At 38.3% G+C, this 25,414-nt stretch overlaps 1 protein-coding gene across 2 annotated transcripts; it reads left to right on the top strand.

Moving 5' to 3' along the window:
* Window positions 1–648: 648 nt before the first annotated feature.
* LOC107725638 (CCR4-NOT transcription complex subunit 4-like) lies at window positions 649–24,132 on the top strand. Of its 2 annotated transcripts, none has more exons than XM_016534977.1 (13): window positions 649–841; window positions 5,666–5,840; window positions 6,737–6,934; window positions 9,015–9,101; window positions 9,258–9,359; window positions 9,455–9,580; window positions 9,662–9,780; window positions 10,100–10,303; window positions 10,689–10,746; window positions 10,889–11,144; window positions 11,256–11,795; window positions 20,102–20,323; window positions 22,359–24,132. In XM_016534977.1, the coding sequence occupies exons 2-13, from the start codon at window positions 5,667–5,669 to the stop codon at window positions 22,670–22,672; spliced, it is 2,400 nt and encodes a 799-aa protein (XP_016390463.1). In that variant the 5' UTR covers window positions 649–841; window position 5,666; the 3' UTR covers window positions 22,673–24,132. The 2 variants fall into 2 exon arrangements, with proteins under 2 accessions (XP_016390463.1, XP_016390462.1); XM_016534976.1 differs by having other exon boundaries at window positions 5,612–5,840.
* The last annotated feature ends 1,282 nt before the right edge of the window (window positions 24,133–25,414 follow it).

The raw sequence follows: 25,414 nt of genomic DNA, 5'->3' as shown, positions 1-25,414 counted from the left end.
TAATAGTAGTACTCTGGCTTTAGTGATGTAGCTATGTGTATAGATAATGCATGTAACTTTGACACAACTTTGAAACATAATTCGTGAAACAGTGCCATTGTAATTCAAATGCTGAAATGAATACATGTTGCAAATGTATAACATTTACAACATGAAAATCTGCAGCAAAGTTAACTAGTAAAACAATTATGATACATAATTCATACAATAAGATAATTCATGCAATAACAATATCAAGCTATTTATTGGCCAATATGTATTGTAATTTATAAATTGCGCAAAGCGTAGGCTACAATTTAAAACGCGTGACAACTTGCTCTAATAAAACAGTAACATTAAACAATAAAACATTTATGAAACAATTCATGAAAAATGTAACAGGTAATGTACAAATAGCATATATTAAGCCATTTATTTGCCAACAAACGTTGCAGTTACTACATTTTGCAAATGTACTAAATTTATAACATCAGAATTTGCTTCAATAAAAATGCGAAAATATACACAGTTCGACCTTCAATGTATCTAGTTCTCTAAACATTTCCAGTGCCACTGTATATTGCACACTACATTACCCACATACGCCCAAGCCCATCATCAACTGCGCATGCGCGGAAAAGTCACTACTTGTCGCGCCCCCCTCCCTATTTCAATGTAAGATGGTGGTTAGGAGGCACTACCGCTCTACAGAGAGGCTATAAGAAACAAAGCTTTGTGTTTTCGCATCAAATCACACAGGAGCAGGGACAAACCACCCGGGAAATTATATTGTGACCTGTTGTGCTAGACCTGGAACGTTCAGCTTTTATTTGCTGTGAATCTGTCTGTACTGATAGACAGGGTGAGTATCCCACCAAGGCCTCTCTTGTCCACCGCCTCCACATTCAGCTGCTTTCCTCTCTCAATTCACTTCTTTATGTCATACCTCATCCCTCTTTCTCCCTCAAACGGCCATTTCTGGAAATGCCTTTGTTTTATGTGTGTTTCATCAGTCTGGCAGACTAACGTTAGCCGAGTAGCCGCTAGCCGCACCGTTTGACCGGCTTTTAATAAAATACACGAATATCAATCCTCGCTTCGCCAAACACTGACTTATTTTTTGCCATTCAGACTCTTAGACAGTAAACAGAATATGCACACTTATTTTAGTATGTATTTAGCCTGTTGAATAACTTCCATATTTGCTAGCTTAGCTGGTTTACTCAATGGCATTAACAAGGAAACACATTTAATTGCTGTACATGCATATGCACTTTGACAGAGGGAATTTCCTTGTTATTGGAGTAGGAAGTTGCAGTGTTTTTCTGAGCAAAAATCATTTTAAAGATATGACGTCTATATTTCTGTGACATTGCTCCATTACTGCAGTTTATTTTATTATTTTTGTCCACACCCTTTATTATTGTGTGTGGCGCCCGTTTCAATAGGCAGCCCACTGACAGGAGGTGCTTCCTACAGGTTTTCATGGACCAAAAGCACCTGTCATCCATTCCACAAGAAATAATATGAAGTCAGAGTCTCTCAGAAGAGGATATTTTTGTGTTTGGTTGCAACATTATGTTTCTGTTGAGCCTTTTGAGCTTACCATGTTTCAGTGGCCTTTTGAGCTTACCATCTGCATTTTGTCTTTCAGATGTGAGCGTAAAGAAATAAACAAGCCAGAAATTAAAACGCGATCATGTTATTTCAGGCCCATATTTCTTTCTTCTGGTGAGCACAAAATGAGATGTTAGGTAGAATCACTTTGATTGTATGGAAAGTCAGATGCAATGGCTGAGAGTGTCCATTCGTTTCCATTCAGTTTTGGGGTGAACTTTTTCCTTAAACGCTTTACTTTGTTGCATGATAGCTAAGATTTAATTTAACTGAAGGTTTGCCAGTTATATTTATGCAGGCGCATATTAAAGATCCTTGTAAAGGGTAACGCGAGAGAGTTTTGCTTGTATTGTGCTTTGGGAGCGATAACAGGCGGGTTTTAAGTGGACCGATTGTCTAGGCCCAGTTCCAGTGCACCGTCAGGCATTGTTTGTGCCAGACACAATGTTTAAGAGACAATTTTCTGGCAAGGGTCACCGGTGCTATATGATTCAGTTCTGAATGGACATCTTCCTTGGTGTTCAGTTGCATAGAAATGGCGCTGTTTTTTTTTATAGTTGTTTGAAAAAGTTAATTTGCACCTTTACATTCAGTCTTAACGGGCCAGCCGAAATCCTGATGGTACAGGAAAAAAGCCTTTTAATTTCAGCTTTAGTAAGATATGGAAAGTTCGGCTGTTTTGTGATTAAAGCTGTTTAGTTGTGTTAGATAACCATGCTTTTTTTCTCGGCTATGGGCTATTGCAGATATGTTCGAAAATGGATACCTTTTGTGTTACATTTATTGTTTTCAGTGCCTTTATTCTGTCTGCCCAGAATAGTTTTTCTTTCATTCCTTGCCGATGCCTCTTCCATCTGCTCATGAAGAGCAGCCCACAAATGGACACGACTCCCACTCTGATGATAATTTCAGCTAAGCTCTTCTGTGACATCAGAATGATGCCAGCTGAGACAACTGTCCATCTTTTTTGCTAATTGTCACCATATTGCATACATTTGTCAGAGCAAAAGACCGCTTTTAGAGCCTTTGACTATAAATTTAACATCATGAAGTTTTGAATTCAGTCTGTCTTAATGTGTAGCAGTGTGTAGTTGACATTTGTTTGTGGTTGTGTATTAGGATGTTTAATTGAAATTAGTGCGTACTAGAGGTGCTGACTTGACTTTATGTAACTGCATGTTCACCATCCTTCAAAGCCCATTTAAAACACAGACCTTCCTTTTGATTTGCACATAAAATTAACTGCCTGTTGCAGAAACACAGATGCGCCTGCCTATAATTCGGCCTAATTTGCAGCACAATCGGCCGATGCAGATTAATAAAAAAATGCCAAAAATCGGCCGATTAATCGGCCGGCCGATCAGCCGGTCGACCTCTACCACTAATCTATCGACTAATTAATCGATTAATCTAAACGATTAATTTCCCACCCAAAAAAAATCTACAATTTTACTTAAGAATATTTTATTAAACTATATTTCATTAAACCAAATGAAATCCAAAAGTAAAAAAGTAAAGTACAACATAAAGTGCAAGAAGCAAGTGTCCATCTCATGGTCCAAATCAAATCAAAGTTCAGTATTGTAGTGTAAGAATGACAACATATCCACGTGTTCTAGTCTACTAATAATAAAATTATAATATACTTTATATTATAATATACTTTTTTACCAGAAATATTATTTACCAGAATTTATTTAGGAGAAATCTGTGAAATGCGCCACTTCCGGTATTTTGCCGGTAGTCGACGTGAGCAAAATTAAGTCAAGGATTTTTAAAAATCGAATAGACGAATAAAATCGACTAATCACGACGGCCCTATTTAAGTTGCAGTTTTGCCATAAAGTGTTATGAAGCCCCTCAATTTTGTTTGTAGATGGCATAGTGTTCCTGAGATTTGCACTACTCTTTCTAATTCCATATCGGCATGTTAAGGAGACTGTGCTTTGCAATTTCCCCACCGCCCCCCTTACTAGCTGGGGTGAGACCTTGTCGAGCCGAGGAAGTGCTGATTACCCTACATGTAGCTCAGACCGCCCCCTGCGTTCAATCAGCATTTCCCTTTTAAAGGGAGATTCAAGGGACTGACTCCTCCTGCTGTACACTGCCTGGCCAGGATGGGTTATTTTTAGACAACTCCTGGTGCTTCCTCTACTGACAGTGACCATAAGACCCCATGAAATGACAATTGGAGCTTTGTTGGCTTTTAGTCTGCATGTGCTAGCTGTGAGGCTTGTATACATTCAACACTGTTTGAAAGTTTGGGTCAGTAAGATTAAAAAAAAAAAAAAAAGTTCTTGAAGTCTCATGCTCAACAAGGCTGCATTTATTTGATCAGAAATGCATTAAAACAGTAATTTTGTGAAATATTATTGTGATTTAAAATGTTTTCTATTTTAATACATTTTAAAATGTAAATTATTCATGTAATGGCAAAGCAGAATACATTGCACTTCAGTGTGACTTGATCTTTCAGAAAGACTTGGGCTTCTTTGATGAATAGAAAGTTAAAAAGAGCAGCATGTATTTAAAATATAAATCTTTTATAACATTATAATAGTCTTTACTGTAAGTTTGATCAAATTAATGTGTGCAAAAGTGTATGAAAGTATTAAAAATTACTCGCCACAATGTTTTGTGTATATTGTACTCGGGGCTTAACAATAAGGATGGCCAAAAAACATTGTTCATGTGCATATACATTTTCCTGGGAAAACATACTAATAATTTTGATGACTCATCCTGCACTGCGCAGGTTTTTGGCCAATCAAATGCTCTAGAATGTCCCTCCCCCTGCTTAAAACAGGAACTACAAATATGAGGCTAATATCATAAAATCTGGTTGTTTCCCTTATAGTTTATAAGATATTGCTGGTTCTGTAATGTTTTTTTGCCATTCGTTTAATGTGACAAAGATGAATCACTCCATGGAAGCTTCATATTCTGGTTTGTTTGTTAACGCACACTGGGCTGTCCTGTATTTGTTCCCATTTGGGAGCTTCGTTCAGACCATTGTTAAATAAATGAACCTCGTGGGGAAGTGCCACCAGGGAACGGAACTGTCTTGGACAAACTGTTGTATTTGTGCTCATCCATGTTTATTCAGATGGGTTTCAGTACTACTGCAGAAGACACTAAATCAGAAAGTGACAACACATATGGACCAAAAGAAAACCAATTGCCACTTAGACATAAATTAGCTTGTATTAGCCCTGTTATCTCACCCCCTGCTAAATTAAATGAATGAAACCCCATTTTTTCTCTGCCGTTTTTTTTTTTTTTTTTTTAATCTGTCGACATTATTTTTAGTAGGCTTTTAAATGAAGATGCTAGCTGTCACATTCCTTCCCAATAACTCCACAGAGACATCATATTGCTTTTCAACCAATGCATCCTACATTCGAGATGCAAACCTTGTCATGAGCCCACGGATCTGTGTTCCATATGAGGGTCCAAAACCTCATTTTCTGTAATTGCTGAATTTGCACCTACACATTTAGACAACCGGTTCACTGGATGATCCCTAGAGGATACGCATACTTGTTATTGAAACTGTTGCAATTGCTTGTGTGGGTGTTTGGGCTTGTCGATTCCAATTATGCCTTCAATTCCTCTCTTGACTTGAGTTTTAAACTCCTCCCACACACACAAACACATTCTTACTAGTAGCAGTCTCATTATTGGCTCTCTGTTGCAACCTCTAGTCACTAGTGTGCTTTGAGACTATTTGAGTGATATAAGCCTAATTCTGTCTCGCATCTGAAGATTAGGCACTGTTGGAAAGAAACAAGATTTTTGTAGCTATTGGCTGCATTTCTAAACCTAGAAGCTTTGTTTGACAATTTTTGGCATTTAAAAACGAATACAACATTATTATTTTTTATTACAATTAGGCTATATAAGAAATGTTTAAACCTATTAAAAAACTTTGATATTCATATTAAAAGTATTTTTAAAAATAGCATTTCAAAAAATTTAACGTATACAAATTTTATTTTAATTTTTTTCTCATCAGCTCTGCCTCTAAACTGTGAGAACACCCCGCTCTTTTCTCTGCACCGTGCCATAGGATGTCCCGCAGCCCTGAGGTGAAGGAGGACCCCATGGAGTGCCCACTGTGCATGGAACCATTGGAAATTGACGACGTCAATTTCTTCCCTTGCACCTGTGGCTATCAGATCTGCCGCTTCTGCTGGCATCGCATACGCACAGATGAGAACGGCCTCTGCCCGGCTTGCAGAAAGGTAACCAACGAGCCAGTACAGCACACAAACCAATTTGGTTAGAATCATCCTTGATTAGTTATATTAAACTATCCAAGTTATTAGGCCTGTAAACTAAAATGAGATCTAGTTTTACATGTTGCAGTTTGGGCTTTACCACTTGATTGCATTTATCAAGGTTTCTTAACCCAAGAAACCTTTGACACTTTCATTTATTTCTAAGAAACTGCTCTATTGGGGAGCTCCAGGAGATGAGTTTTAATGGCTATCTTTCAGCATCCCAGGGAGCTTTGCTGGAATAATTCACGCTCCTCCTGTTGCCTCAGGGTCTGCGTGATTTTTATCGTTGCTGTACAGCTGTGTGGAGGGAACATGTGCAGCACAACAGGCCTCCAGTTCTGGTGTTATTTTTCTAAACGCACCCAGACAATCACTTAAATCAGTCCCTGTAGTGTCCAGTTTACTGCAGCTGCTTAGCCTTAATTTGCAGGATGCATATTATTATTTCCTGTTTTATTGAAGCATATGTCATACAATATCATGCTCTTCATTCCAGTTGTTTATCTTTTAAGATAATTCCAGGCTATCCACTGATCCTTAATCAGTGTCATATTAAAATTTATTTTTAAAATGAAAGGCTTTATATTCATAAATAGTACATAAAAATATTTTATTAAATGTGGAAATTTGGGTGAATGCATTTGATTTCACAGCTCTTTATGTGAGTTTTAGTGTATTTGTGTTTAAATATTGCTGTTTATTAAAATGCATCAATATATTGTATAAAGTATTCACCTGGGAAAATTATTTGCTATTTGCATTGCTATAAAATATTAAACGTTGTTATTAATCATTTAGTGAAACACAATCTTCAAGAATGATTGCATCTAACATTTAGGATCTTATGTTTGGTTTAGCCCTATCCAGAAGACCCTGCAGTCTACAAACCTCTCTCTCAAGAGGAACTTCAGAGGATAAAGAATGAGAAGAAGCAGAAGCAGAATGAGCGGAAGCAGAAGATCTCAGAGAACCGCAAGCACCTCTCCAGTGTGCGAGTCGTCCAGAGAAACCTGGTGTTTGTGGTGGGCCTTTCACAAAGACTCGCCGATCCCGAGGTGATTCAGCAAAACACACCGACCTCTGTGTAACTGATGTTCCTCTCACTCAAGATCAATGACTCCATTGCACTAAAGCTTGATATTCATCTTGGTGGTATTTGGTAGTAAGCTCTCAAAATTCATCCACACTTGGTTTCTGTGCTTTATAAAAGTTCCAGTGCAAGCAAGATATGAAAAAGTACGCATTTTTCTGTCCCATCAAGGTCTTATCTATTTTTTTAACTGTTAAAAAATGAAGGTTAAGGTAAGGAGCATTTGCCCCAGCTGCTAAAACATTCCTGATCAGGTGAAAAGAACATTAAAGTACTTTGAGTTCATATCCTTTCGTGTAAAAAGACCCACCTGACTCACAGGATTTATAATCTTATTCTGACTCTAATCAAGTAGTTACTAGTGGTTGACTCCTATAGGTATCATAATTTAATTTAAAGTTAGTAAATAACTCAACCATCAAGCTTTTTGTAATTAAAACTACATTTTACATAATATCCAAAATAAATAATTTGAAAATGAATTGATTAGAAAGAATAATTTGAACTAAATAAATGGATTTAAACATTTATACACTTTTTGATTTTGTAATTTTTTCAATATAAAGAAATTGTGAGTTTGTGTGCACTGGTAATCATATTAACGACAATTCAATGCAAAATTTACACCTAGTGAATATGACGTATAAATGCATATTTTCTGAATGAAAACGGTATATTAAGAAGCATTATAGCCTTTCTATTATTGACAGAACTGTTAAAAACAGTAAACTAATGAAGACAAAGAAAAGAGCTCCTGTGCTCTCAGTCCTGCTTATGACACTTATTGATTTATGCTGATAAGTAAAAAAGGTCAAATATCGGCTGCTATATTGGCGATATATTGGGAAACTGCTTGTAGTTACTGGTAGTCAATGTAAAAATATGCATTGTGGAATCTCACGGACTACATTGTTTTTCAGATATGAAAAAGCATACTTTTTGATGCTACTATTCTACATTATTATGGTATTTCTTATGGCATATTGTACAGGATCACTTCCATCTGGCTGCATGAAACTCCTTGAAGATGTGTAGATTTGATTTTATGTCACATATCATTAAACCATAAATGGTTTCCTGGGAAATGAAAGCTACCTGCCCACCAGCTGCACTTAGCCTGCATAACCAGCCCACGAAAACAGCTTTCACTCTCTTTTCGCTCTTTTCTCTCTGACGCTCCTTCTCTCCCTCTATTTGCCATAACCGCTGACGTCATGTACCCTGAATAGATCTCAGCAGAGAACAAGTTATTCAGTGTGACAAACCGAGAGAGTGAGAACATGCCTTCTCAATTCAAGAGCGTTCGAATGAGATAAGGAGCACAAAGCTTTAAAAACATCAAATCTGCATTGTGACGATGTTTTTATGCGGTTTGTCTGCCTGAATGTTCTTTCTATACCGATCATCCCTTCACTTTTCAGTTTCTGTGAAACAAAAAAAACTGAAAGCGAGTGAGGCCGCTACACTCGAACAAAGACTGCAAAGAAACATCCGGGCTGCTTTCACAGTTCAAGAGTGACCAGAATCTCAAAAGCATCATGCTGTCGAGGCGAAGCCCTCCGCCAATGAACTGTCAGTCACCTGCCAGAGACCTACTTGTGTGCCACACTTCGTTTTCACTGGATTTTGCTGAACATTGTGGACATCCTGTTGATAGTGTTTAGGTCATCAGTTCTCAATACAGTACGTCATTCACGCAAATCCTGTTTTTTATTTCATCCTCAAAAGTCTTGTTGTGTAAAATGGTTTACTTATGTAAGGTTTATAAGTAGAAACGATCTTTGGTGGTGTAAAAACGGAGTTTAAATTGTTAAATGATATTTGCCACAGTGCTGATGGGGTATATTTAGTTCCTAACCTAAATTTCATATGCCTTTCTCATATAATAAATGGTGATTGAGTCATATCCTTCCGATGAATCATGATAATCAGGTGTGCTCTCTCCCTGTGTGACTCAACTAAACAAACTGCATTTGCGTGTGCTGTTGATGATCTGCAAATAGCAATCAGGGGTTTTTAAATATATAATTGATGTCTGATTGCAGGTCTTAAAAAGGCTGGAGTACTTCGGGAAGTTTGGGAAGATCCATAAGGTGGTCATCAATAACAGCACTTCTTATGCTGGCTCACAGGTGAGCTTTGTTTTCTTCCCAGCTAGCCTTGTGTCTGCTCAAATGATTTAAACAAGCAAATACTTTGCATAATAAAATTTTTTACAGGGCCTGCCATTTGTACTGATTTGCTCAATCTGATTTAGTCATCTAATATGCTTTGATATTTGTCCCCAGGGTCCTAGTGCCAGTGCCTACGTCACTTACATTCGATCAGAAGATGCCCTCAGAGCTATACAGTGTGTTAACAATGTTGTAGTAGATGGCAGAACACTTAAGGTAATGAAAACATGGGACAGAAATAGTCTGATGTTATGAGGAGTTAGTTACTTCCAGTGTGCATTAATATATCTAAATATGCCTTTCTCATGCAGGCTTCTTTAGGTACAACAAAATACTGTAGTTATTTTCTAAAAAGCATGCAGTGCCCCAAACCAGACTGTATGTATCTTCACGAGCTGGGAGACGAAGCTGCTAGTTTCACAAAAGAAGAAATGCAGGTAACGTTGCTGTTTCCTGCTTTTTAACCTCTACTGATATTGACAGTCTTGCATCTGAGCTCATAACATTTGACAATGCAGGCAGGGAAACATCAGGAATATGAACAGAAACTCTTACAGGAGCTCTACAAAACAAACCCCAACTTCCTGCAGAGTTCGACAGGGGAGAAGACAAAGGGCAAATCGGGCACATCACAGAGGTTTGTACTGAATCATACCTTTCACACCAACTCCAATTAAAAACCTATTTATGTATTCTTTCATTTAGTAATAACACATGGAAATATGGAAGTTATTTCATATTTTTGATGACTTTATTATTCGGAGTTGTACAGAAAACTATAATTATGAGTAGTGAAGTTATAATTAAAATGAATTCATTATAATTTGTTCATTTATACTTTCATTAAGCATTAAAATATCAATAATGAATATGGAAACATTAATGTTTTCTTGGTGTCTTTCTCCTTTACATTTAATGTTTCTATCATATTTAAAGTTTCATATCATATTCCCCAGTTCCAACAGTAACAACAAAGAATCTTGGCCTTCGTTACAAACCACAGGAAAGACACCCAATGGGCTTCCAGAACACCATAAGACCCCACCCCTAGATGGCGGCTCCGACTCTGAAAACATGACTCCAGACGGTCCGTACACAGAGCTCGGCCTTGGCTCCATCACTGGCCTGCCTCCCTTCACATCAAACTGGGACTCTGGCAGGTAGCCAGCCTGTGAACTTCTGCCTAGTGCCATATTCTGTCAGCCTTTTTTTTTCCTTTGCCAAATTATTTGAAAAACTTCATAATCTTTTCTCAAGTACTTAAGGGCACAGAGGGTTCAAGGTATTGTTGGATGGTAATAATATAAACTGAATACTCTAGAAGCACAAAATGCATTACAGTAAATTTATTTGTGAAATTACACTTGTTTTCTTGTGGCAATTAAGGACATTTTCTTCCAAACATTAGCTTAATGCTGTCAGACATTTTTTTAATGAAAACTTTTCAACTTTCTAAATGAGCTTAATACAGTTTAATTTGTGTAATACAGTAATTCATGTACTGTATGAATGTAATTGATTCAAGTTTGTATTATTTTCCTGCAGCCCAAATAACAAACATTCAGATTCCATCGGTATAAGTAACGGAAAAACATCACAACAAGTAAGTTCAGGATCACAGTGCTGATCATTATTTACCTTACCTAAATCACTTTTCTTTAAATAGAGCAGGTAATGTTTTAACACAAGATAAAAACACGCATCCTGATTTTTTTTTTTTCCCCCTCCCTTACTAAATCCTCCAGATTTCCGGCAATGACTCTCCATCGCCGCCTCCTGGCCTGTCCAAGCCGTCTCTAGTGGTGCCTATCTGTGTAGCAGGGCTGACAGTACGGTCGCCTTTTGAAGGAGCAGCAGCCGAGTCACAATCACTCTTTTCAGACAACAGCAACTTCCGACACCCCAATCCCATCCCCAGCGGCCTGTCTGGCTTTTCCAGTTCCCTTCACAGCAACTCCGATTGGCCCACTGCCCCAGAACCACAGAGCCTCTTCACGTCAGGTACCTGGACCCATTTAGACTTTACATCTCAAGGGCCAAATATTATTTGCACAACAAAAAGCACCGCATTACACACATAAAATTTACAATTCTCCTTCTTCATTCTGACAGATACCATACCAGTGTCGTCCTCTACGGACTGGCAAGCGGCCTTTGGTTTCGGTTCTTCGGCCAAGCAACAGGATGACGACCTCGGCTTTGACCCATTTGACGTCACCCGTAAGGCACTGGCTGACCTTATAGAGAAAGAGCTCTCTGTGCAAGACAAAGCCTCCTTACCCATGACTGGCAGAAAATCAGTGCCAGTCTTCCCCCACGGGCCTTTACTCAGCCCACTCCACAACGCCCCTTCCATGAAAGGCCCACTTCAGCCCCCCACGTCCTCACACTTCGCCCCAAACTCCAGCTTGCCCTCACGGGGCTTCTCCCAGCTCCCACACCGCACTGTCTACAACTCCTTCAGCTTTCCCGGGCAGACGCAGACCTCTCGCCACAGTTGGATGGGCATGCCCATGCGCAATAACCTCCCACACTTGAATCACACTGGAGCCCCTTCTTCTGCTGCACAGCACAGCAGCTTTTTGGCCTTGAACTTGGCACCACAACAGCAACATCATCACAATACGGGGTTCGGAGGTATTCATATGACAGGTAAGTGCAAACCGGTGCTGGGGATCTGTGTGTGTATATCAATACATTATTAAAAAAAATTGTAATAGATGTGTGTATATCTATTTGTCTATCTATCTATATCTATCTATATATATATATATATATACAGTGGGTACGGAAAGTATTCAGACCCCCTTACATTTTTCACTCTTTGTTATATTGCAGCCATTTGCTAAAATCATTTCAGTTAATTTTTTTTCCTCATTAATGTACACACAGCATCCCATATTGACAGAAAAACACAGAATTGTTGACATTTTTGCAGATTTATTAAAAAAGAAAAACTGAAATATCATATGGTCCTAAGTATTCAGACCCTTTGCTCAGTATTTAGTAGAAGCACCCTTTTGATCTAATACAGCCATGAGTCTTTTTGGGAAAGATGCAACAAGTTTTTCACACCTGGATTTGGGGATCCTCTGCCATTCCTCCTTGCAGATCCTCTCCAGTTCTGTCAGGTTGGATGGTAAACGTTGGTGGACAGCTAATTTTAGGTCTCTCCAGAGATGCTCAATTGGGTTTAAGTCAGGGCTCTGGCTGGGCCATTCAAGAACAGTCACAGAGTTGTTGTGAAGTCACTCCTTCGTTATTTTAGCTGTGTGCTTAGGGTCATTGTCTTGTTGGAAGGTAAACCTTCGGCCCAGTCTGAGGTCCTGAGCACTCTGGAGAAGGTTTTCGTCCAGGATATCCCTGTACTTGGCTGCATTCATCTTTCCCTCGATTGCAACCAGTCGTCCTGTCCCTGCAGCTGAAAAACACCCCCACAGCATGATGCTGCCACCACCATGCTTCACTGTTGGGACTGTATTGGACAGGTGATGAGCAGTGCCTGGTTTTCTCCACACATACCGCTTAGAATTAAGGCCAAAAAGTTCTATCTTGGTCTCATCAGACCAGAGAATCTTATTTCTCACCATCTTGGAGTCCTTCAGGTGTTTTTTTAGCAAACTCCATGCGGGCTTTCATGTGTCTTGCACTGAGGAGAGGCTTCCGTCGGGCCACTCTGCCATAAAGCCCCGACTGGTGGAGGGGTGCAGTGATGGTTGACTTTCTACAAGTTTCTCCCATCTCCCGACTGCATCTCTGGAGCTCAGCCACAGTGATCTTTGGGTTCTTCTTTACCTCTCTCACCAAGGCTCTTCTCCCCCGATAGCTCAGTTTGGCCGGATGGCCAGCTCTAGGAAGGGTTCTGGTCGTCCCAAACGTCTTCCATTTAAGGATTATGGAGGCCACTGTGCTCTTAGGATCCTTAAGTGCAGCAGAAATTTTTTTTTAACCTTGGCCAGATCTGTGCCTTGCCACGATTCTGTCTCTGAGCTCTTCAGGCAGTTCCTTTGAGCTCATGATTCTCATTTGCTCTGACATGCACTGTGAGCTGTAAGGTCTTATATAGACAGGTGTGTGGCTTTCCTATTCAAGTCCAATCAGTATAATCAAACACAGCTGGACTCTGTAGAACCATTAGAACCATCTCAAGGATGATCAGAAGAAATGGACAGCACCTGAGTTAAATATATGAGTGAGGGTCTGAAAAGGGTCTGAATACTTAAGACCATGTGATATTTCAGTTTTTCTTTTTTAATAAATCTGCAAAAATGTCAACAATTCTGTGTTTTTCTGTCAATATGGGGTGCTGTGTGTACATTAATAAGGAAAAATGCAAAAATAGCAAATGGCTGCAATATAACAAAGAGTGAAAAATTTAAGGGGGTCTGTACTCTTCGCGTACCCGCTGTATATATATATATATATATACAGTACCATCGCAAGGGCTGTGCCAAGTGTGCGACCACACAGGGCTTCGCGCCTCTAGAGGGCCTCGCTCCTGGCCTGCATTTTATGTCATTTATGTCATTTTTATTACTCTTTTTCCACCAATTTTGCCCTTCGAAAGACTAAAAATAGTCATAGCTTGACAAGAGACGTTTGCGTTTTCGACTATTAGACATACGAATAAGAGTGAATGTGCACATTTTTTAATAAAATATTATTTTAAAATAGTGTAAATTGATTACTACATATATAACTACAAACCTAGAACTTATTTTAGCATTCATATGTACTTATTCCCTTAAATCACTTTTAATTCTTTAATTATTTAATTGCTTTATTATTATTTTTACTATTATTATTATTATTTATGCAGTAGATCTTACAGTTCTTATGCGCGTGTTTGTGACTGTGATTCGTGCGTAAGCATGTCAGTGAGCATGGCATCACAATCCATCAGATGTGTGTTAAAGTTGCTCTGTTACTATAGCAACCCCCCTCCCACACACACACACACACACACACACACAGACACACAACCGACAGTAATAGACTATCTAGTGATGCAAACTACTCAACTTTTTATGAAATTTCGCTGTTTTGAATTGAAAATATGCGATCATGATTCATGTAAATCATAAATGAACGTGACAAGAGACGTTTGCGTTTTCGACTATTAGACATACGAATAAGAGTGAATGTGCACATTTTTTAATAAAATATTATTTTAAAATAGTGTAAATTGATTACTACATATATAACTACAAACCTAGAACTTATTTTAGCATTCATATGTACTTATTCCCTTAAATCACTTTTAATTCTTTAATTATTTAATTGCTTTATTATTATTTTTACTATTATTATTATTATTTATGCAGTAGATCTTACAGTTCTTATGCGCGTGTTTGTGACTGTGATTCGTGCGTAAGCATGTCAGTGAGCATGGCATCACAATCCATCAGATGTGTGTTAAAGTTGCTCTGTTACTATAGCAACCCCCCTCCCACACACACACACACACACACAATTGCAGAGGGCCTCACACCCCCCCTTTGCGACGGCCCTGCATATATATATAAAATATTTTATTCAGTTTTTATTAATTATATAACAAATATTAATGAAAAGAATATATTGTCATATTCTGATTTTTATTAAATATTTAAAAAATTAGATGTCAATTTAAGCAATTTATTCCTAATGTTCATATATATATATATTTTTTTTTTTTTAATAAAAATCAGAATATGACAATATTCTTTATTAATATTTGTTATATAATTAATAAAAACTGAATCAAAATATTTTTAGATGGAATTCTGAAGTTGCAGAACATGTAATTTACAGCATATGTGTTTGCATTATGGGTAACTGTCATTGCAAACTCAGTCACTGGAGGGCAGTGTGGTGCTGTTTTGATAGCATGCAGAAATGTACATCATCAGAGCTCCATCATAGAAGATTCTGGTGATTGCCTAGGGCTCTCTCATGGAATGAAACCTCATGATTTGAAGTATAGCAGGGAGATCGCTGTCACATTTAGTGCTGATACAAATTGTACAGCATATAATCATCATCCCCTGAGGGCATCTTCGTGACAGAACTGCAATTTTGCGTAATGCATGATGGGCCAGCCCACTTTTTTTTCTTACTGATTTATGTGGTGGACCTCCGAGTGTGGGTGTCCACCTCGGGCAATAAACACTTTTATTTAAAGTCAGTCTAGCCTAATTAATTCAGTTTGACTTGTAAAGACAGATGGTTTTCCTGACCTGAACTCTGAGCCTAAACTTAAACCAAGATTAATGTTTACAAAGATTCATCTTTGTGCTCTGGATGTGAGAACAGCCCGTAACTGTCAAGAAAATATCAAATATACTGGTATTATCCATCTGAAGAGAAAGTACTCAGACAGAGGGAAGAGGCTACAGCTTGACATTTCACTTAGGCCCTTACCTGAACTTGTCAGCGATAGTTTGATACCATGACAACATAGACAAATAAAAATTGGATGAATTCAGAAATTTTTTAAAGCAGCTGTCAAGCAAATGAAAAAAATGCATTTAAGTCAACAGCGTCAGTTAGTTACTCCCCAAGCACGTCCTGAATTGATCTTTCAGAAATTCAGTTCATTTAAATAGAAAGTGTTTTCTTGCAGTCTAGCTTTAGGGCTTTTTATGTGAATCGAATCTGCTGACACTGCTGTGGAAGTGTAGCATTTGCTAACAGGCTGTTTGTTTCTCAGTGTGCCTCATACTTTTTAAGATTAGATTAACTTGTATTTCAAGATTGTGCAAAAATAAGGGGAGGGAAACTGGAAGTGACCTGAGGGTTTCATTACTCATAGAAACAATGAATAACTGGCATGACTTCTTTTTTTTTTTTAATACTACTGGCTCCATTTCTGGCTCTGTTGTGCTATGCAGTGTGTTTTATGTTTCTTAAATCCATGGGTCTCGGTGAGAGAAATGGTCTTCCCTGTTTGCAATGGTGTCCTCCAGAGGATGCAGCTGCCCAGGACCTGGGAGGAGGACGTTGCATTATTTACGAAGAAGAGTCGAGAAACCAAAATAGGCTGGAGGGGCCAACACATGCAGTCTCATAACTTGTTAGATGTGTTGTTTGAGTGAGAGATCGATTTCTTCTATATTGAAAATGTAGAATTAGATGTAATTGAGCATTACCTGAAGTAAGCAAATGAAAAATATAAGCAGATTGGTTGACTTTTTTTTTTTTGCGCTTAGTTTTTGCTCATGAATTTTATATAGGCCTTTTATAAATTTTTCTTAATTTGTGTTAATGAAATCACAGTGTACTAATTCACTCAGTCAGTTACTGATTTTTATTTACTATAAATTAATGCAAAAATAACTGAAAACATATATATATGTAATATTTTAATCATCCAAGTTCAAACGTGATTATCAGCCAATTCTACTTAATATCAGTATGGCCTGATTTTTGTGATGACACCACATTTGACCAAACCTTTAATTTGGAGCAAAAATACAGTAACATTTTTTTAATAAAAAATATATCAAGAATATAAATATATTAACTGTATTACAATTTTTAAAAATCTGTTTAAATATATTTAAAAATGTAATTATCAGAAATCATTCTAATATGCTAATATGCTGTTTAGGACAAATTTCTTCTCATCAATGTTGAAAACAGTTGTGCTGCTTAATATTTTTGTTGAAAGCATAGTACACTCCAGGATTCTTTGATAAATAGAAATTTCGAGTATGCTTTTTTTATTTCAACATTATAAATGTCTTTACAGTCACATTTGATTAATTTGTTGCATCCTTAAGGTTGAATAAATTAATTAATCCCCCCGACCCAAAACTTTTGAACAGTGGTGTATGTAAAAGATTCTGAATTGAATTACTATAATATACAAAAATAGCTTTAATGTGATGTATACATTGCAGTGGTTACTTGTTAATTTAATGTTTTATTAACACCCCAGTCTAACTGATATATTGTTCATCACAAAACTGAAAGCTGAATGATGCAAAAAGACCTAGTTTCCACCCTCTACAGCCCTGCAAGACAAATTTAGTTTCTTCACTCTGCTGATGGGATTCTGAGTAGCTTTTGTCCCATCCGCATAAATAAAACATGACGACACTTGTTTATCTGTGTATGCTAATGCAGACATGGGTGATTGTGTTAATGCCTGCCACACTTGGCTTGACGAGCACTTTCTAATCAGAAGTAAGAACTGTGGAGAGGTTTAAAAAGAACACCACATTCACGTTATTCAACACCTCATTCATCTTATCCCCTCCTTCAGAGGTGTTTCATTAAAGTCCAGTCCCCCTCAAGTGTTGATATTGAGTGTCTAGATTCTCATATTGGCTCGTTCTCACACTTGACTTGTTTATCTGCACAGGTTTGACGGTATCGACTGCAGAACCAGTTCAGCGTTTCCCAAGTGAACGTGTCACTTCCTCTGTGTTTGAGGCTTGATCGCTGTTATTTTGGTGGCTGAGAAAAAGAAACGGTCACTGGGAAAACATCTACTGTAATATAATGAAATATGGTAGAATTTTATATTCCATACAGAAAATATGCTTGTTTACTCAAAGCATCATCAATGGAGAAACATGCATTTTGCATCGAGATGATGTATTTAGTACATCTCCCAACAGGGCTACCTGGCCCCTGCTAACCAGCCAAACTTTGATCCCTTAGTTAAGATCCATTATGTCTGTTTTAACTGACTAATGGAGTAATAAACATACAAAGTTATCTTTCCCTTACAACCAAAAACACACTTCTTTGGAGACATTCTTCCCGAGCGAGTCCCGTGCAGCGCTGCCGCAGGATGAAGCGCGTTGATGGGCGTGATCTCGCTCTGGTCGATGCGGGCGCGCTCTTCCTGGAGAAATGCCCATATAAGGAGTTCCACCCTTGTCTGGTTCTGTTTTTTTTTTTTTTTTCCTGATTATAGGTGTTTGCTCTGGTCTTCTAAAATATTATTTTCTGACAATTAATTTTATTTTAAACTAATTCTCACAAATTATATCACGCAATTAGACTGTATTTATTAAAATATTCAAATAGAAAAAGTACCATGTTTATTCAAAATGTTTATTGCAAGAAATGTAATTTAATTAAAATTCTTTAATAACTAAAGAAACAGAAAAAATTAAATGAAAAAATGTAAGTGTAATTTAAATCAAGTGTTCTACTTAATTAATTTTAATAATTTTTTAATGATACTCCAATACGATGAAATGAAATGCATAATTGTAAGTTATCTGCTAAAACATTTGTATTGCCAACTGTAATGCCTTGCAAGGAAATTTGGGTGATGCAAGCAAATTGTTTAATCAATGTTTTTAACAGATGAAAAGGACAATTTATAGATTTGCGAAAATTGATCCAACTTCTAATGAGGTCATAATTAGAGATTATATAAAAATGAATATTTGTCTTATTAGACAACTTTCTGGAATGCTTGATTCTGATTCATTAATTGTGTATTATTTTATGATGACTGCAAAAATTGACAGCTGTGTCAGGTAATCAGTTTCCTTTATTGCTGTGCTAGTTTCACAACTGTCATAGTACTCTGCAATCCATTTCTTCTCACATATGAAATCAATTTGCACTCAAATGAATACAACAGTCTGTATTAAATCTATCAGCTTGTTGTTGACGCTGATCCGTGCTGGTCGCTGAGGAAATACATCAACTTTGCGCTGTGGATCACCTGTGGCTTTCACCGTGGACGAAGCTGAGTCCAGCCCGGAGTCGTCACATGTGGTTGCCGTAAGCCCTCCGGACGCTCCTTCGTCGAATCCGCCAGGCCGCGCCGTTCTCAAGCCCTCCGGCCGTTCCTCACTCTAGCCCCCGGCCTCTGCTCACTCTAGGCCGCCGCCGCCGCTCACACTAGGCCGCCGTGTGTGACGCTGTGTTTTACACAAAATAATGTTCTTTTTAGCAACATCATATGACCCCTTTAATATTGATTTTATTTTTTTTTGTCAAACCCCACCACTATCCCTGTGTTTTCACCTCCTTATACAATTTATTGTCCAGGCTTTGAGGGAAGCTGATGTTGGAGGAAGGTGCCCAGAGAAGTTTGCTGAGTCTTAAGTCAAGCTCAGAGGCTAAAGACTTGTTTTTTCCCTGCCAGGGTTGTTATCTCGTTCACTCCATTCCCCTGTCTTTGCAATTCTTCCTTGTTTGTCCTTCTCTCTCTTTCTCTCCATTCCCTCCTTCATCATCTTTGCTGTCTGGTTTCTCCCTCCCTGTGGGCAGAAGCAAACCTTAGGAGAATACTGGCCTGAATAGAGAAGAAAAGGTTTATTTTGGCCTGAGTCCAGCCAAAAGAAGCTCTGCGTTATTGAAGCCGCACGTCTCTCCTCCAGTGTGACATAGAGAAAATATAAATGAGAAACTAATTGAATAATAACGGGACTGTAAAAAGCTTTATAATGATTGTTCCTCCATTAGTAAGGGCAAGTAGACTCAGAAGGGAGCCAGAGAGATCACCTGTTGTTTTTGCTGAATCAAGTATAAATCATCATTACTGTAGCTGCTATTAATCTGCAGTCCGGCTTTGATTAATGCTGTTTCTTGATGTGATATCCTGAATGAAAATAAAATTTTTAGGGAATTCAATTAAATTGTGTTTTTGTTAGGGCTATCAATCGATCTTCAGCCATTATATGGCAAATAATAAATCAAATTAATCACTTGATTTGATTGCGTCACATTGCGTCATTTTCACCATAAAGCGCTGCATTTTTAAGACAGTATCAGACTAAAAGTTGTCCTACTTTTCTGTTGCACTTGGCTTGGTTTTGTCACAAATATAAAATTAATCATACCAAATTAACACTCAAAATTGGCTGTTTTTTTGTGTTGTGCAAGTAAAATGTTGAAACTGATAATTGCTTTTTTTCTCTCTCTCTTTCTCCATCCCCATTGTCTTTTGCGGTGTATTTGTGCACATGGGTGTTTGGATACCCCACCATCACCTTCCCAAACAGAAAACAGCACCTCAGTAGAAAGTCTAAATGTGAAGGAGTGGCAAGATGGGCTCAGAGCGCTTTTACCCAACATCAACATCAACTTTGGTGGACTGCCCAGCTCCTCCTCGTCTTCGTCTTCATCCTCCTCCTCCTCATCCAGCGTGAACCACACAGGCGGCATCTCACACAGCCTTAGCTGGGACGGCACAGCCAGCTGGATGGACCCTGCCATCATCACAGGTACAGCCTGAATTACCTTGTTAAAAAATTAATTGTAAATAATTCCTTCCCTTTTTCTCCTGTTTTTCTCATTGGACCCACTTTATATTAAGTGTCTTTACTACTATGTCCTTACATCTAAATGAATCAATGGATATGACGTACTTATTGTGCACATACATGGTTTTTACATTGTAATAATATAAAAAATACATTCATGTAGTTACGTATGTAACTAATGTCTGTAGTTACATCTATACAATTACACTGTCAACCCTACCTCAACCCCTTAAACCTAACCAAACCACCAAACCTATCCCCAATATTAACCGTATCCCACCACAATAACTGTAAAAGTTTTTTGCAATACAGCATGAACACAATAATTACATTGTACCTGACATTTAATTTTTTACACAAGTACATAGTAATTAAAAACCTAATAAAGTAGGAGTAAAAATGATCTATATTATGTACATAAAAATACAAAAATATAAAATTTGAACATTTAATATTTCATTATTATTTATTATTAAGTAAATGTTAATATTAACGTGATTAATATTGAATAATTTTCTCAAATCTTTTTGGTTTTGTGAGAATAAAATAGAATAACATGTTCGGTTCTGATGGGCTTAAAATCACAAAACACATTTGTGAAACAAATTTACCTGACCTCAGGAAAATCCAAGCCCGTTCGAATTGTGCCTTTGGGAGCTAAAATGAATAATGCATTTAGGCCTTTTAAACTTTTATTCTGTAACCTTTTCACTAAAAATGTCAGCGATGTAAAGCCATTTTAAGGGCCATAGAAGAGGGCACACCTTTCAGATTAATTTGATCTTCTTCACTTTCAGACAGTCTAAAGCATCCATGTGTACTAAATCAGATATCATGCAAGAATACTACACAAAGCCAACAGTCGGTATACAAAGTGGTTAAATATGCAGTGAACGTTTACAGCATTCTTCTGTATCTTATTGTTAGAGCTACATTTTTATCTACTTTTTGATAGACAAAAACTGAATTGTGCAGCTATTTTTGTAATCAATACTTTTGATATTTTTTCTCCCCCCGGTTGAAGGGAAATAGCAATGTCTTATCTGTTGCACCCTAAAGTTGAAGTTGCAATCTGTATGGATGTCACGAATATTGTCTGGGTGCTCTCAGCGGCTGCCTGCAGCATCCATCATCCACAGGGGGTCTGGAATTAATAGCTCACAGCAGGCCAGCATGTTTTAAGTGGTGCAAAAGCACCCAAAAATGCCCCGTTTCCTTATGTAATTAATCCCATTATTGCAAATTATTTAAACATGTCCTCAATAATGTCGCCTACATGATAAATGGATTCCTAAATGGCATCAAGAGCGGTGGATTTGTTGACAAAGCAAACTGTTGCTCGGTTAGTACAGTATGCGGTTATGTTTAAAGTGATTTAATTCCATCTGTCGATGGATATTTACTAATTATTTTTTCATAACTTTGAAAACTGTTTGAATCACTTGATGCTCCTTTTATGTGGTTCATACCTATAATGACTTGATATACTTCTATGATAATCACATTTTTCATTTCTGACAATATTAATTAAAAAAAAATTTCCCTCCATGGCTGAACATAAAAATGTCAAGGTGTCTATATATCATAATGAAGGGGGGGGGAATCTTCATTAAAAGGAAAAAAATCTTAAAATAAGCAGGGAAGCAGTTTTGTTAATGTAAATGTTGTTAAAAAATCACACAGAAAATTATATTGTAGAGATGACTGTCAAGCTTAAGTCTCCAAAAATTAGATAATTTGATCTTTTTATAAATAATATGGCAAGGTTAGTCCATATTGTAAAATGTTATGCATTGCGTCTCCCTAAAAACATATATATTGTTTAATCATCATTCATAAATATTTAGATGTGCACACTCCAAGGAAATTGTTATTTTCTAATTTTAACAAGTTAAGAACCTGGCACATGAATTTTAAAGTAGAACATACCTATATTTTACATATTTAAAATTTTAAATCAAATCAAAATTAATCATTTTTTTCCTATCACTTTCAGGTATCCCAGCATCCTCAGGCAACAGTCTGGACTCTCTGCAGGATGACAATCCTCCCCACTGGCTCAATTCCTTGCAGGCACTCACAGAGATGGATGTCCCTACTGGCTCCACAGTGCCCCCTCAGCCCCCACACAGTAGACCCTTCGGAGCCCAGTTCCCCCACAGAGCCGGCTGGAACCCTTATCCAACCACAGCCACGGCCAACCCCGCCACCCAGTTCCACTCACCTCCCCCAGGCTTCCAGACCGCCTTCAGAGCCTCAGCCCAGGCCTCCACAGATCTGCTACAGAGTGCCGGCATGGACCGCCATTAGGAACTGTGAAATCCTATTCCCCTAATCTGAAGAACAGCCGACAAACACGGCAGACGAATCAGTACAAAGCTGTTAACAAAATAACAAGATTATGTATTGTTTTCTCTCTTCATCTTGCGCTCATTTTTTATCCCGGATTTGTGTTTCTCTTGATTTTGTCTTTCTTTTTCCTTGTTGCCCAAGTGCTCTGTTCCAGCTTTCCCAATTCAAACGGTCGCATAAATAAGCCAGTTCTTGCAGAAAACAGGTATGAGGCCTAAACAAGCTCTCTAGTAAAAAGTAAAGTTAACGTCACTACATAATTTTTGGAACTCTACATACCAGTACGCATCATCAATGATGTGCGTTCCTGAAATTCCATTGGAACCAAATGGAAAGAATCAAACGAAAAGTGTCTTGATTTAGAAACAAGAGTCTGCCTTCAAAGCTAAACCAAAAAGAACAGCACCTGTTCATCAATCTGCACAACAGAGTAGCTACTTCCTGTGAGAGTCCTTAAAGCCATGCAGCTAAGCAATCAAGTAGATGTCCAAAATCAAAACATGGCTTCAGGTTTTGTGTTTGATCAAAAGGGTACTTGGCTCCCATTATTCTGACGGATCAAAGGCATAATGATGGCGAAGCAAAAAGCACTTTTACCGAGGATCTTTGGCCTTTAACTTTGTTCTACCTTTCTGTGCCCTTGTTAAAAGGGAGATGCATTTTTAGGGGTCAAAAACGTGGTGCCCGTTCTCGACGTGGCATTTAGTTGTAGATTGATGCAAGCCTTTGCCTTTGACCCTTCCGCCAAATTGTCTGGTTGGTTGGGGGGGTCTTCCGCTTTCGATCGCAACACTGCGGTTAACCTCTGTATCAGAGGGCGGCGCGTTGTGGAATTAAGAGGAATCGAGAGCTGGGTACCACCGACCCCTTTCAAGCGCAGGGCTCGTGTAGCACAAGGGACTCCACCGTGTGGCGTCTTTCATAGCTGCCTCGGCGTACGTGGCCTAATCAGTGTTTACGCTCTGACTATGCTCCCTGAAGAAACTTGAAGGTGTGCGAGTTGTACAGAGTTTTAGGAACTAGATCTAGAGTCGGAGTGCGGTGACGTGTGAATGCGTGGTGTGAAACTTGCGATTGGTGAGTGCCTGAAGAAACTAATCAGGGTTAAAGCGGCTTTTCGAATGATTCCGGTGGAGGGAAATTCACGAGGATGTGATCATAACGTTTGTGTCTGTAGCAGTTACTTTGCAGGTTTTTTTTTTTTTTTTACAAAAGGGAAAGCTGGGATAGCGGCGCTACTGGGCAACTAATATTTTGGCAATACACAGGGGGCTCGTCCGGGATGGTTAACACTGTTCGTCACTCCTACTTGCCCCCTTCTCAGTTTTCTTTTAACGGTCTCAATTCTGTATCAGCTGTGTAGGTTCCTGCCGACAGTTCGGTATTCAACAGTATTCAAGAGGAATGAATAAATAAAATCTCGACGACGACGAAACCAGTACAGTTTAACTTGGGTTTTACACAGTGCTAAAATGTAAGAAAAATTAAGAGCTGAAGGAAATTGTACCTCTCTAAAGGTCTGGAGGAAAATAAAAACTAAATCTAAATAAAAGACGAAATGTCATGCTTGAGTCAAAGTGATCTTTCTCAGTTTTTTGTCTCTCAACCTTCAACTTTCTTTCAGCGCCTCGAGACGTGATGAAAGGCGGTGATGGGCTCACGTTCGCACGTTCTTGCTCAGCGCTCGGACACGTCCTCCTCATTTGCGTCAGCACTCGTCGACAATTGCTTCTTTAAGAGATCAGGTCTGAAGGAGGGTTTGTGGCACTTAATTTTTTTTTGTTCGCTCTAGTGGGTGTCAATACCAACCTCCGGTGCACGAGCCTTCAAATACTTTTGGTGCGGCCCAATTAACTTTATCTCAGTAAAGAGGCAGTGGCTCCCAGATAATGTCAAGGGTGCATTAGGCATTCGCAGCGAGCTTACCGAGCGCCCAGCTTTCAAACGCTCAGCAGAGCCCCTCTGTCATGCTCTCGTGCTTAAATTACTGCAGTGCTGATCTAATTGGCAGTGGAAGCTGCCAGCAAATATGCAATACTGAAACTGCAGTGACTGGGCATGTGTTTTCTCCAGGGCCTCTGTTATAATGACCCAAATACGTAATGTATTCCTTCGTAGAGTGGTTGAGTCAATATATATAGAGACTGAATGATCGAGTGCCTCATTTCTGTTTTATCACCGAAAATGATTTGCATATGTATAACAGTGTTATTTAATGGTGTAATTAGTTCAATGAGGCAGGACCTGAAATCGTTCTTGTCTAGGTCAGTGGTTCCCAGCATTTTTTTTTTTTTTGGAAATACTGGAAACCTGCAGATGAAATGCTGTGCTGAAATGCCCTGTCAGAGTTTCTTGCACAACTTATTCAGCAGCACAATACTAAATCTTCAGCACTTAACTGACAGCATGACCAGTGTAGTCCAAATTCCAAATGAATGATTCGGTTCGAATGAGTCAGTTCTTTTTATTGAAAGCCATACAGCTTGCAGCTGACTGTGACACTTGAATGTAGTTAGTGACTAGTTGAACTTCATGACAATGTCATGCCTTTGGTCAATAATATTTTATAAAAATCTGTGAAATATGCTTAAATGTTATTTGTTATTTAATATATATTATAATATATGTAATATTATGTATAATTATTCAGTTGCATTTGTGCTGCCTCTAAAAGGACATTAAATCTCATCCTTTGGAAAT

This window comes from Sinocyclocheilus rhinocerous, unplaced genomic scaffold, assembly GCF_001515625.1.
Source record: "Sinocyclocheilus rhinocerous isolate Xijiao unplaced genomic scaffold, SAMN03320098_v1.1 scaffold153, whole genome shotgun sequence".
In the NCBI taxonomy this organism is placed as follows: domain Eukaryota; kingdom Metazoa; phylum Chordata; class Actinopteri; order Cypriniformes; family Cyprinidae; genus Sinocyclocheilus; species Sinocyclocheilus rhinocerous.
The sequence above is the reverse complement of the archived record's forward strand: the minus strand, read 5'-3'. Positions and strand labels throughout refer to the sequence as shown.

Coding starts and splice junctions, on each gene's coding strand:
- LOC107725638 (XM_016534977.1), top strand. CDS start 5,667: ATGTCCCGCAGCCCTGAGGTGAAGGAGGACCCCATGGAGTGCCCACTG. Junction 5,841..6,736: donor TCTGCCCGGCTTGCAGAAAG/GTAACCAACGAG, acceptor TGTTTGGTTTAG/CCCTATCCAGAAGACCCTGC. Junction 20,324..22,358: donor GGACCCTGCCATCATCACAG/GTACAGCCTGAA, acceptor TATCACTTTCAG/GTATCCCAGCATCCTCAGGC.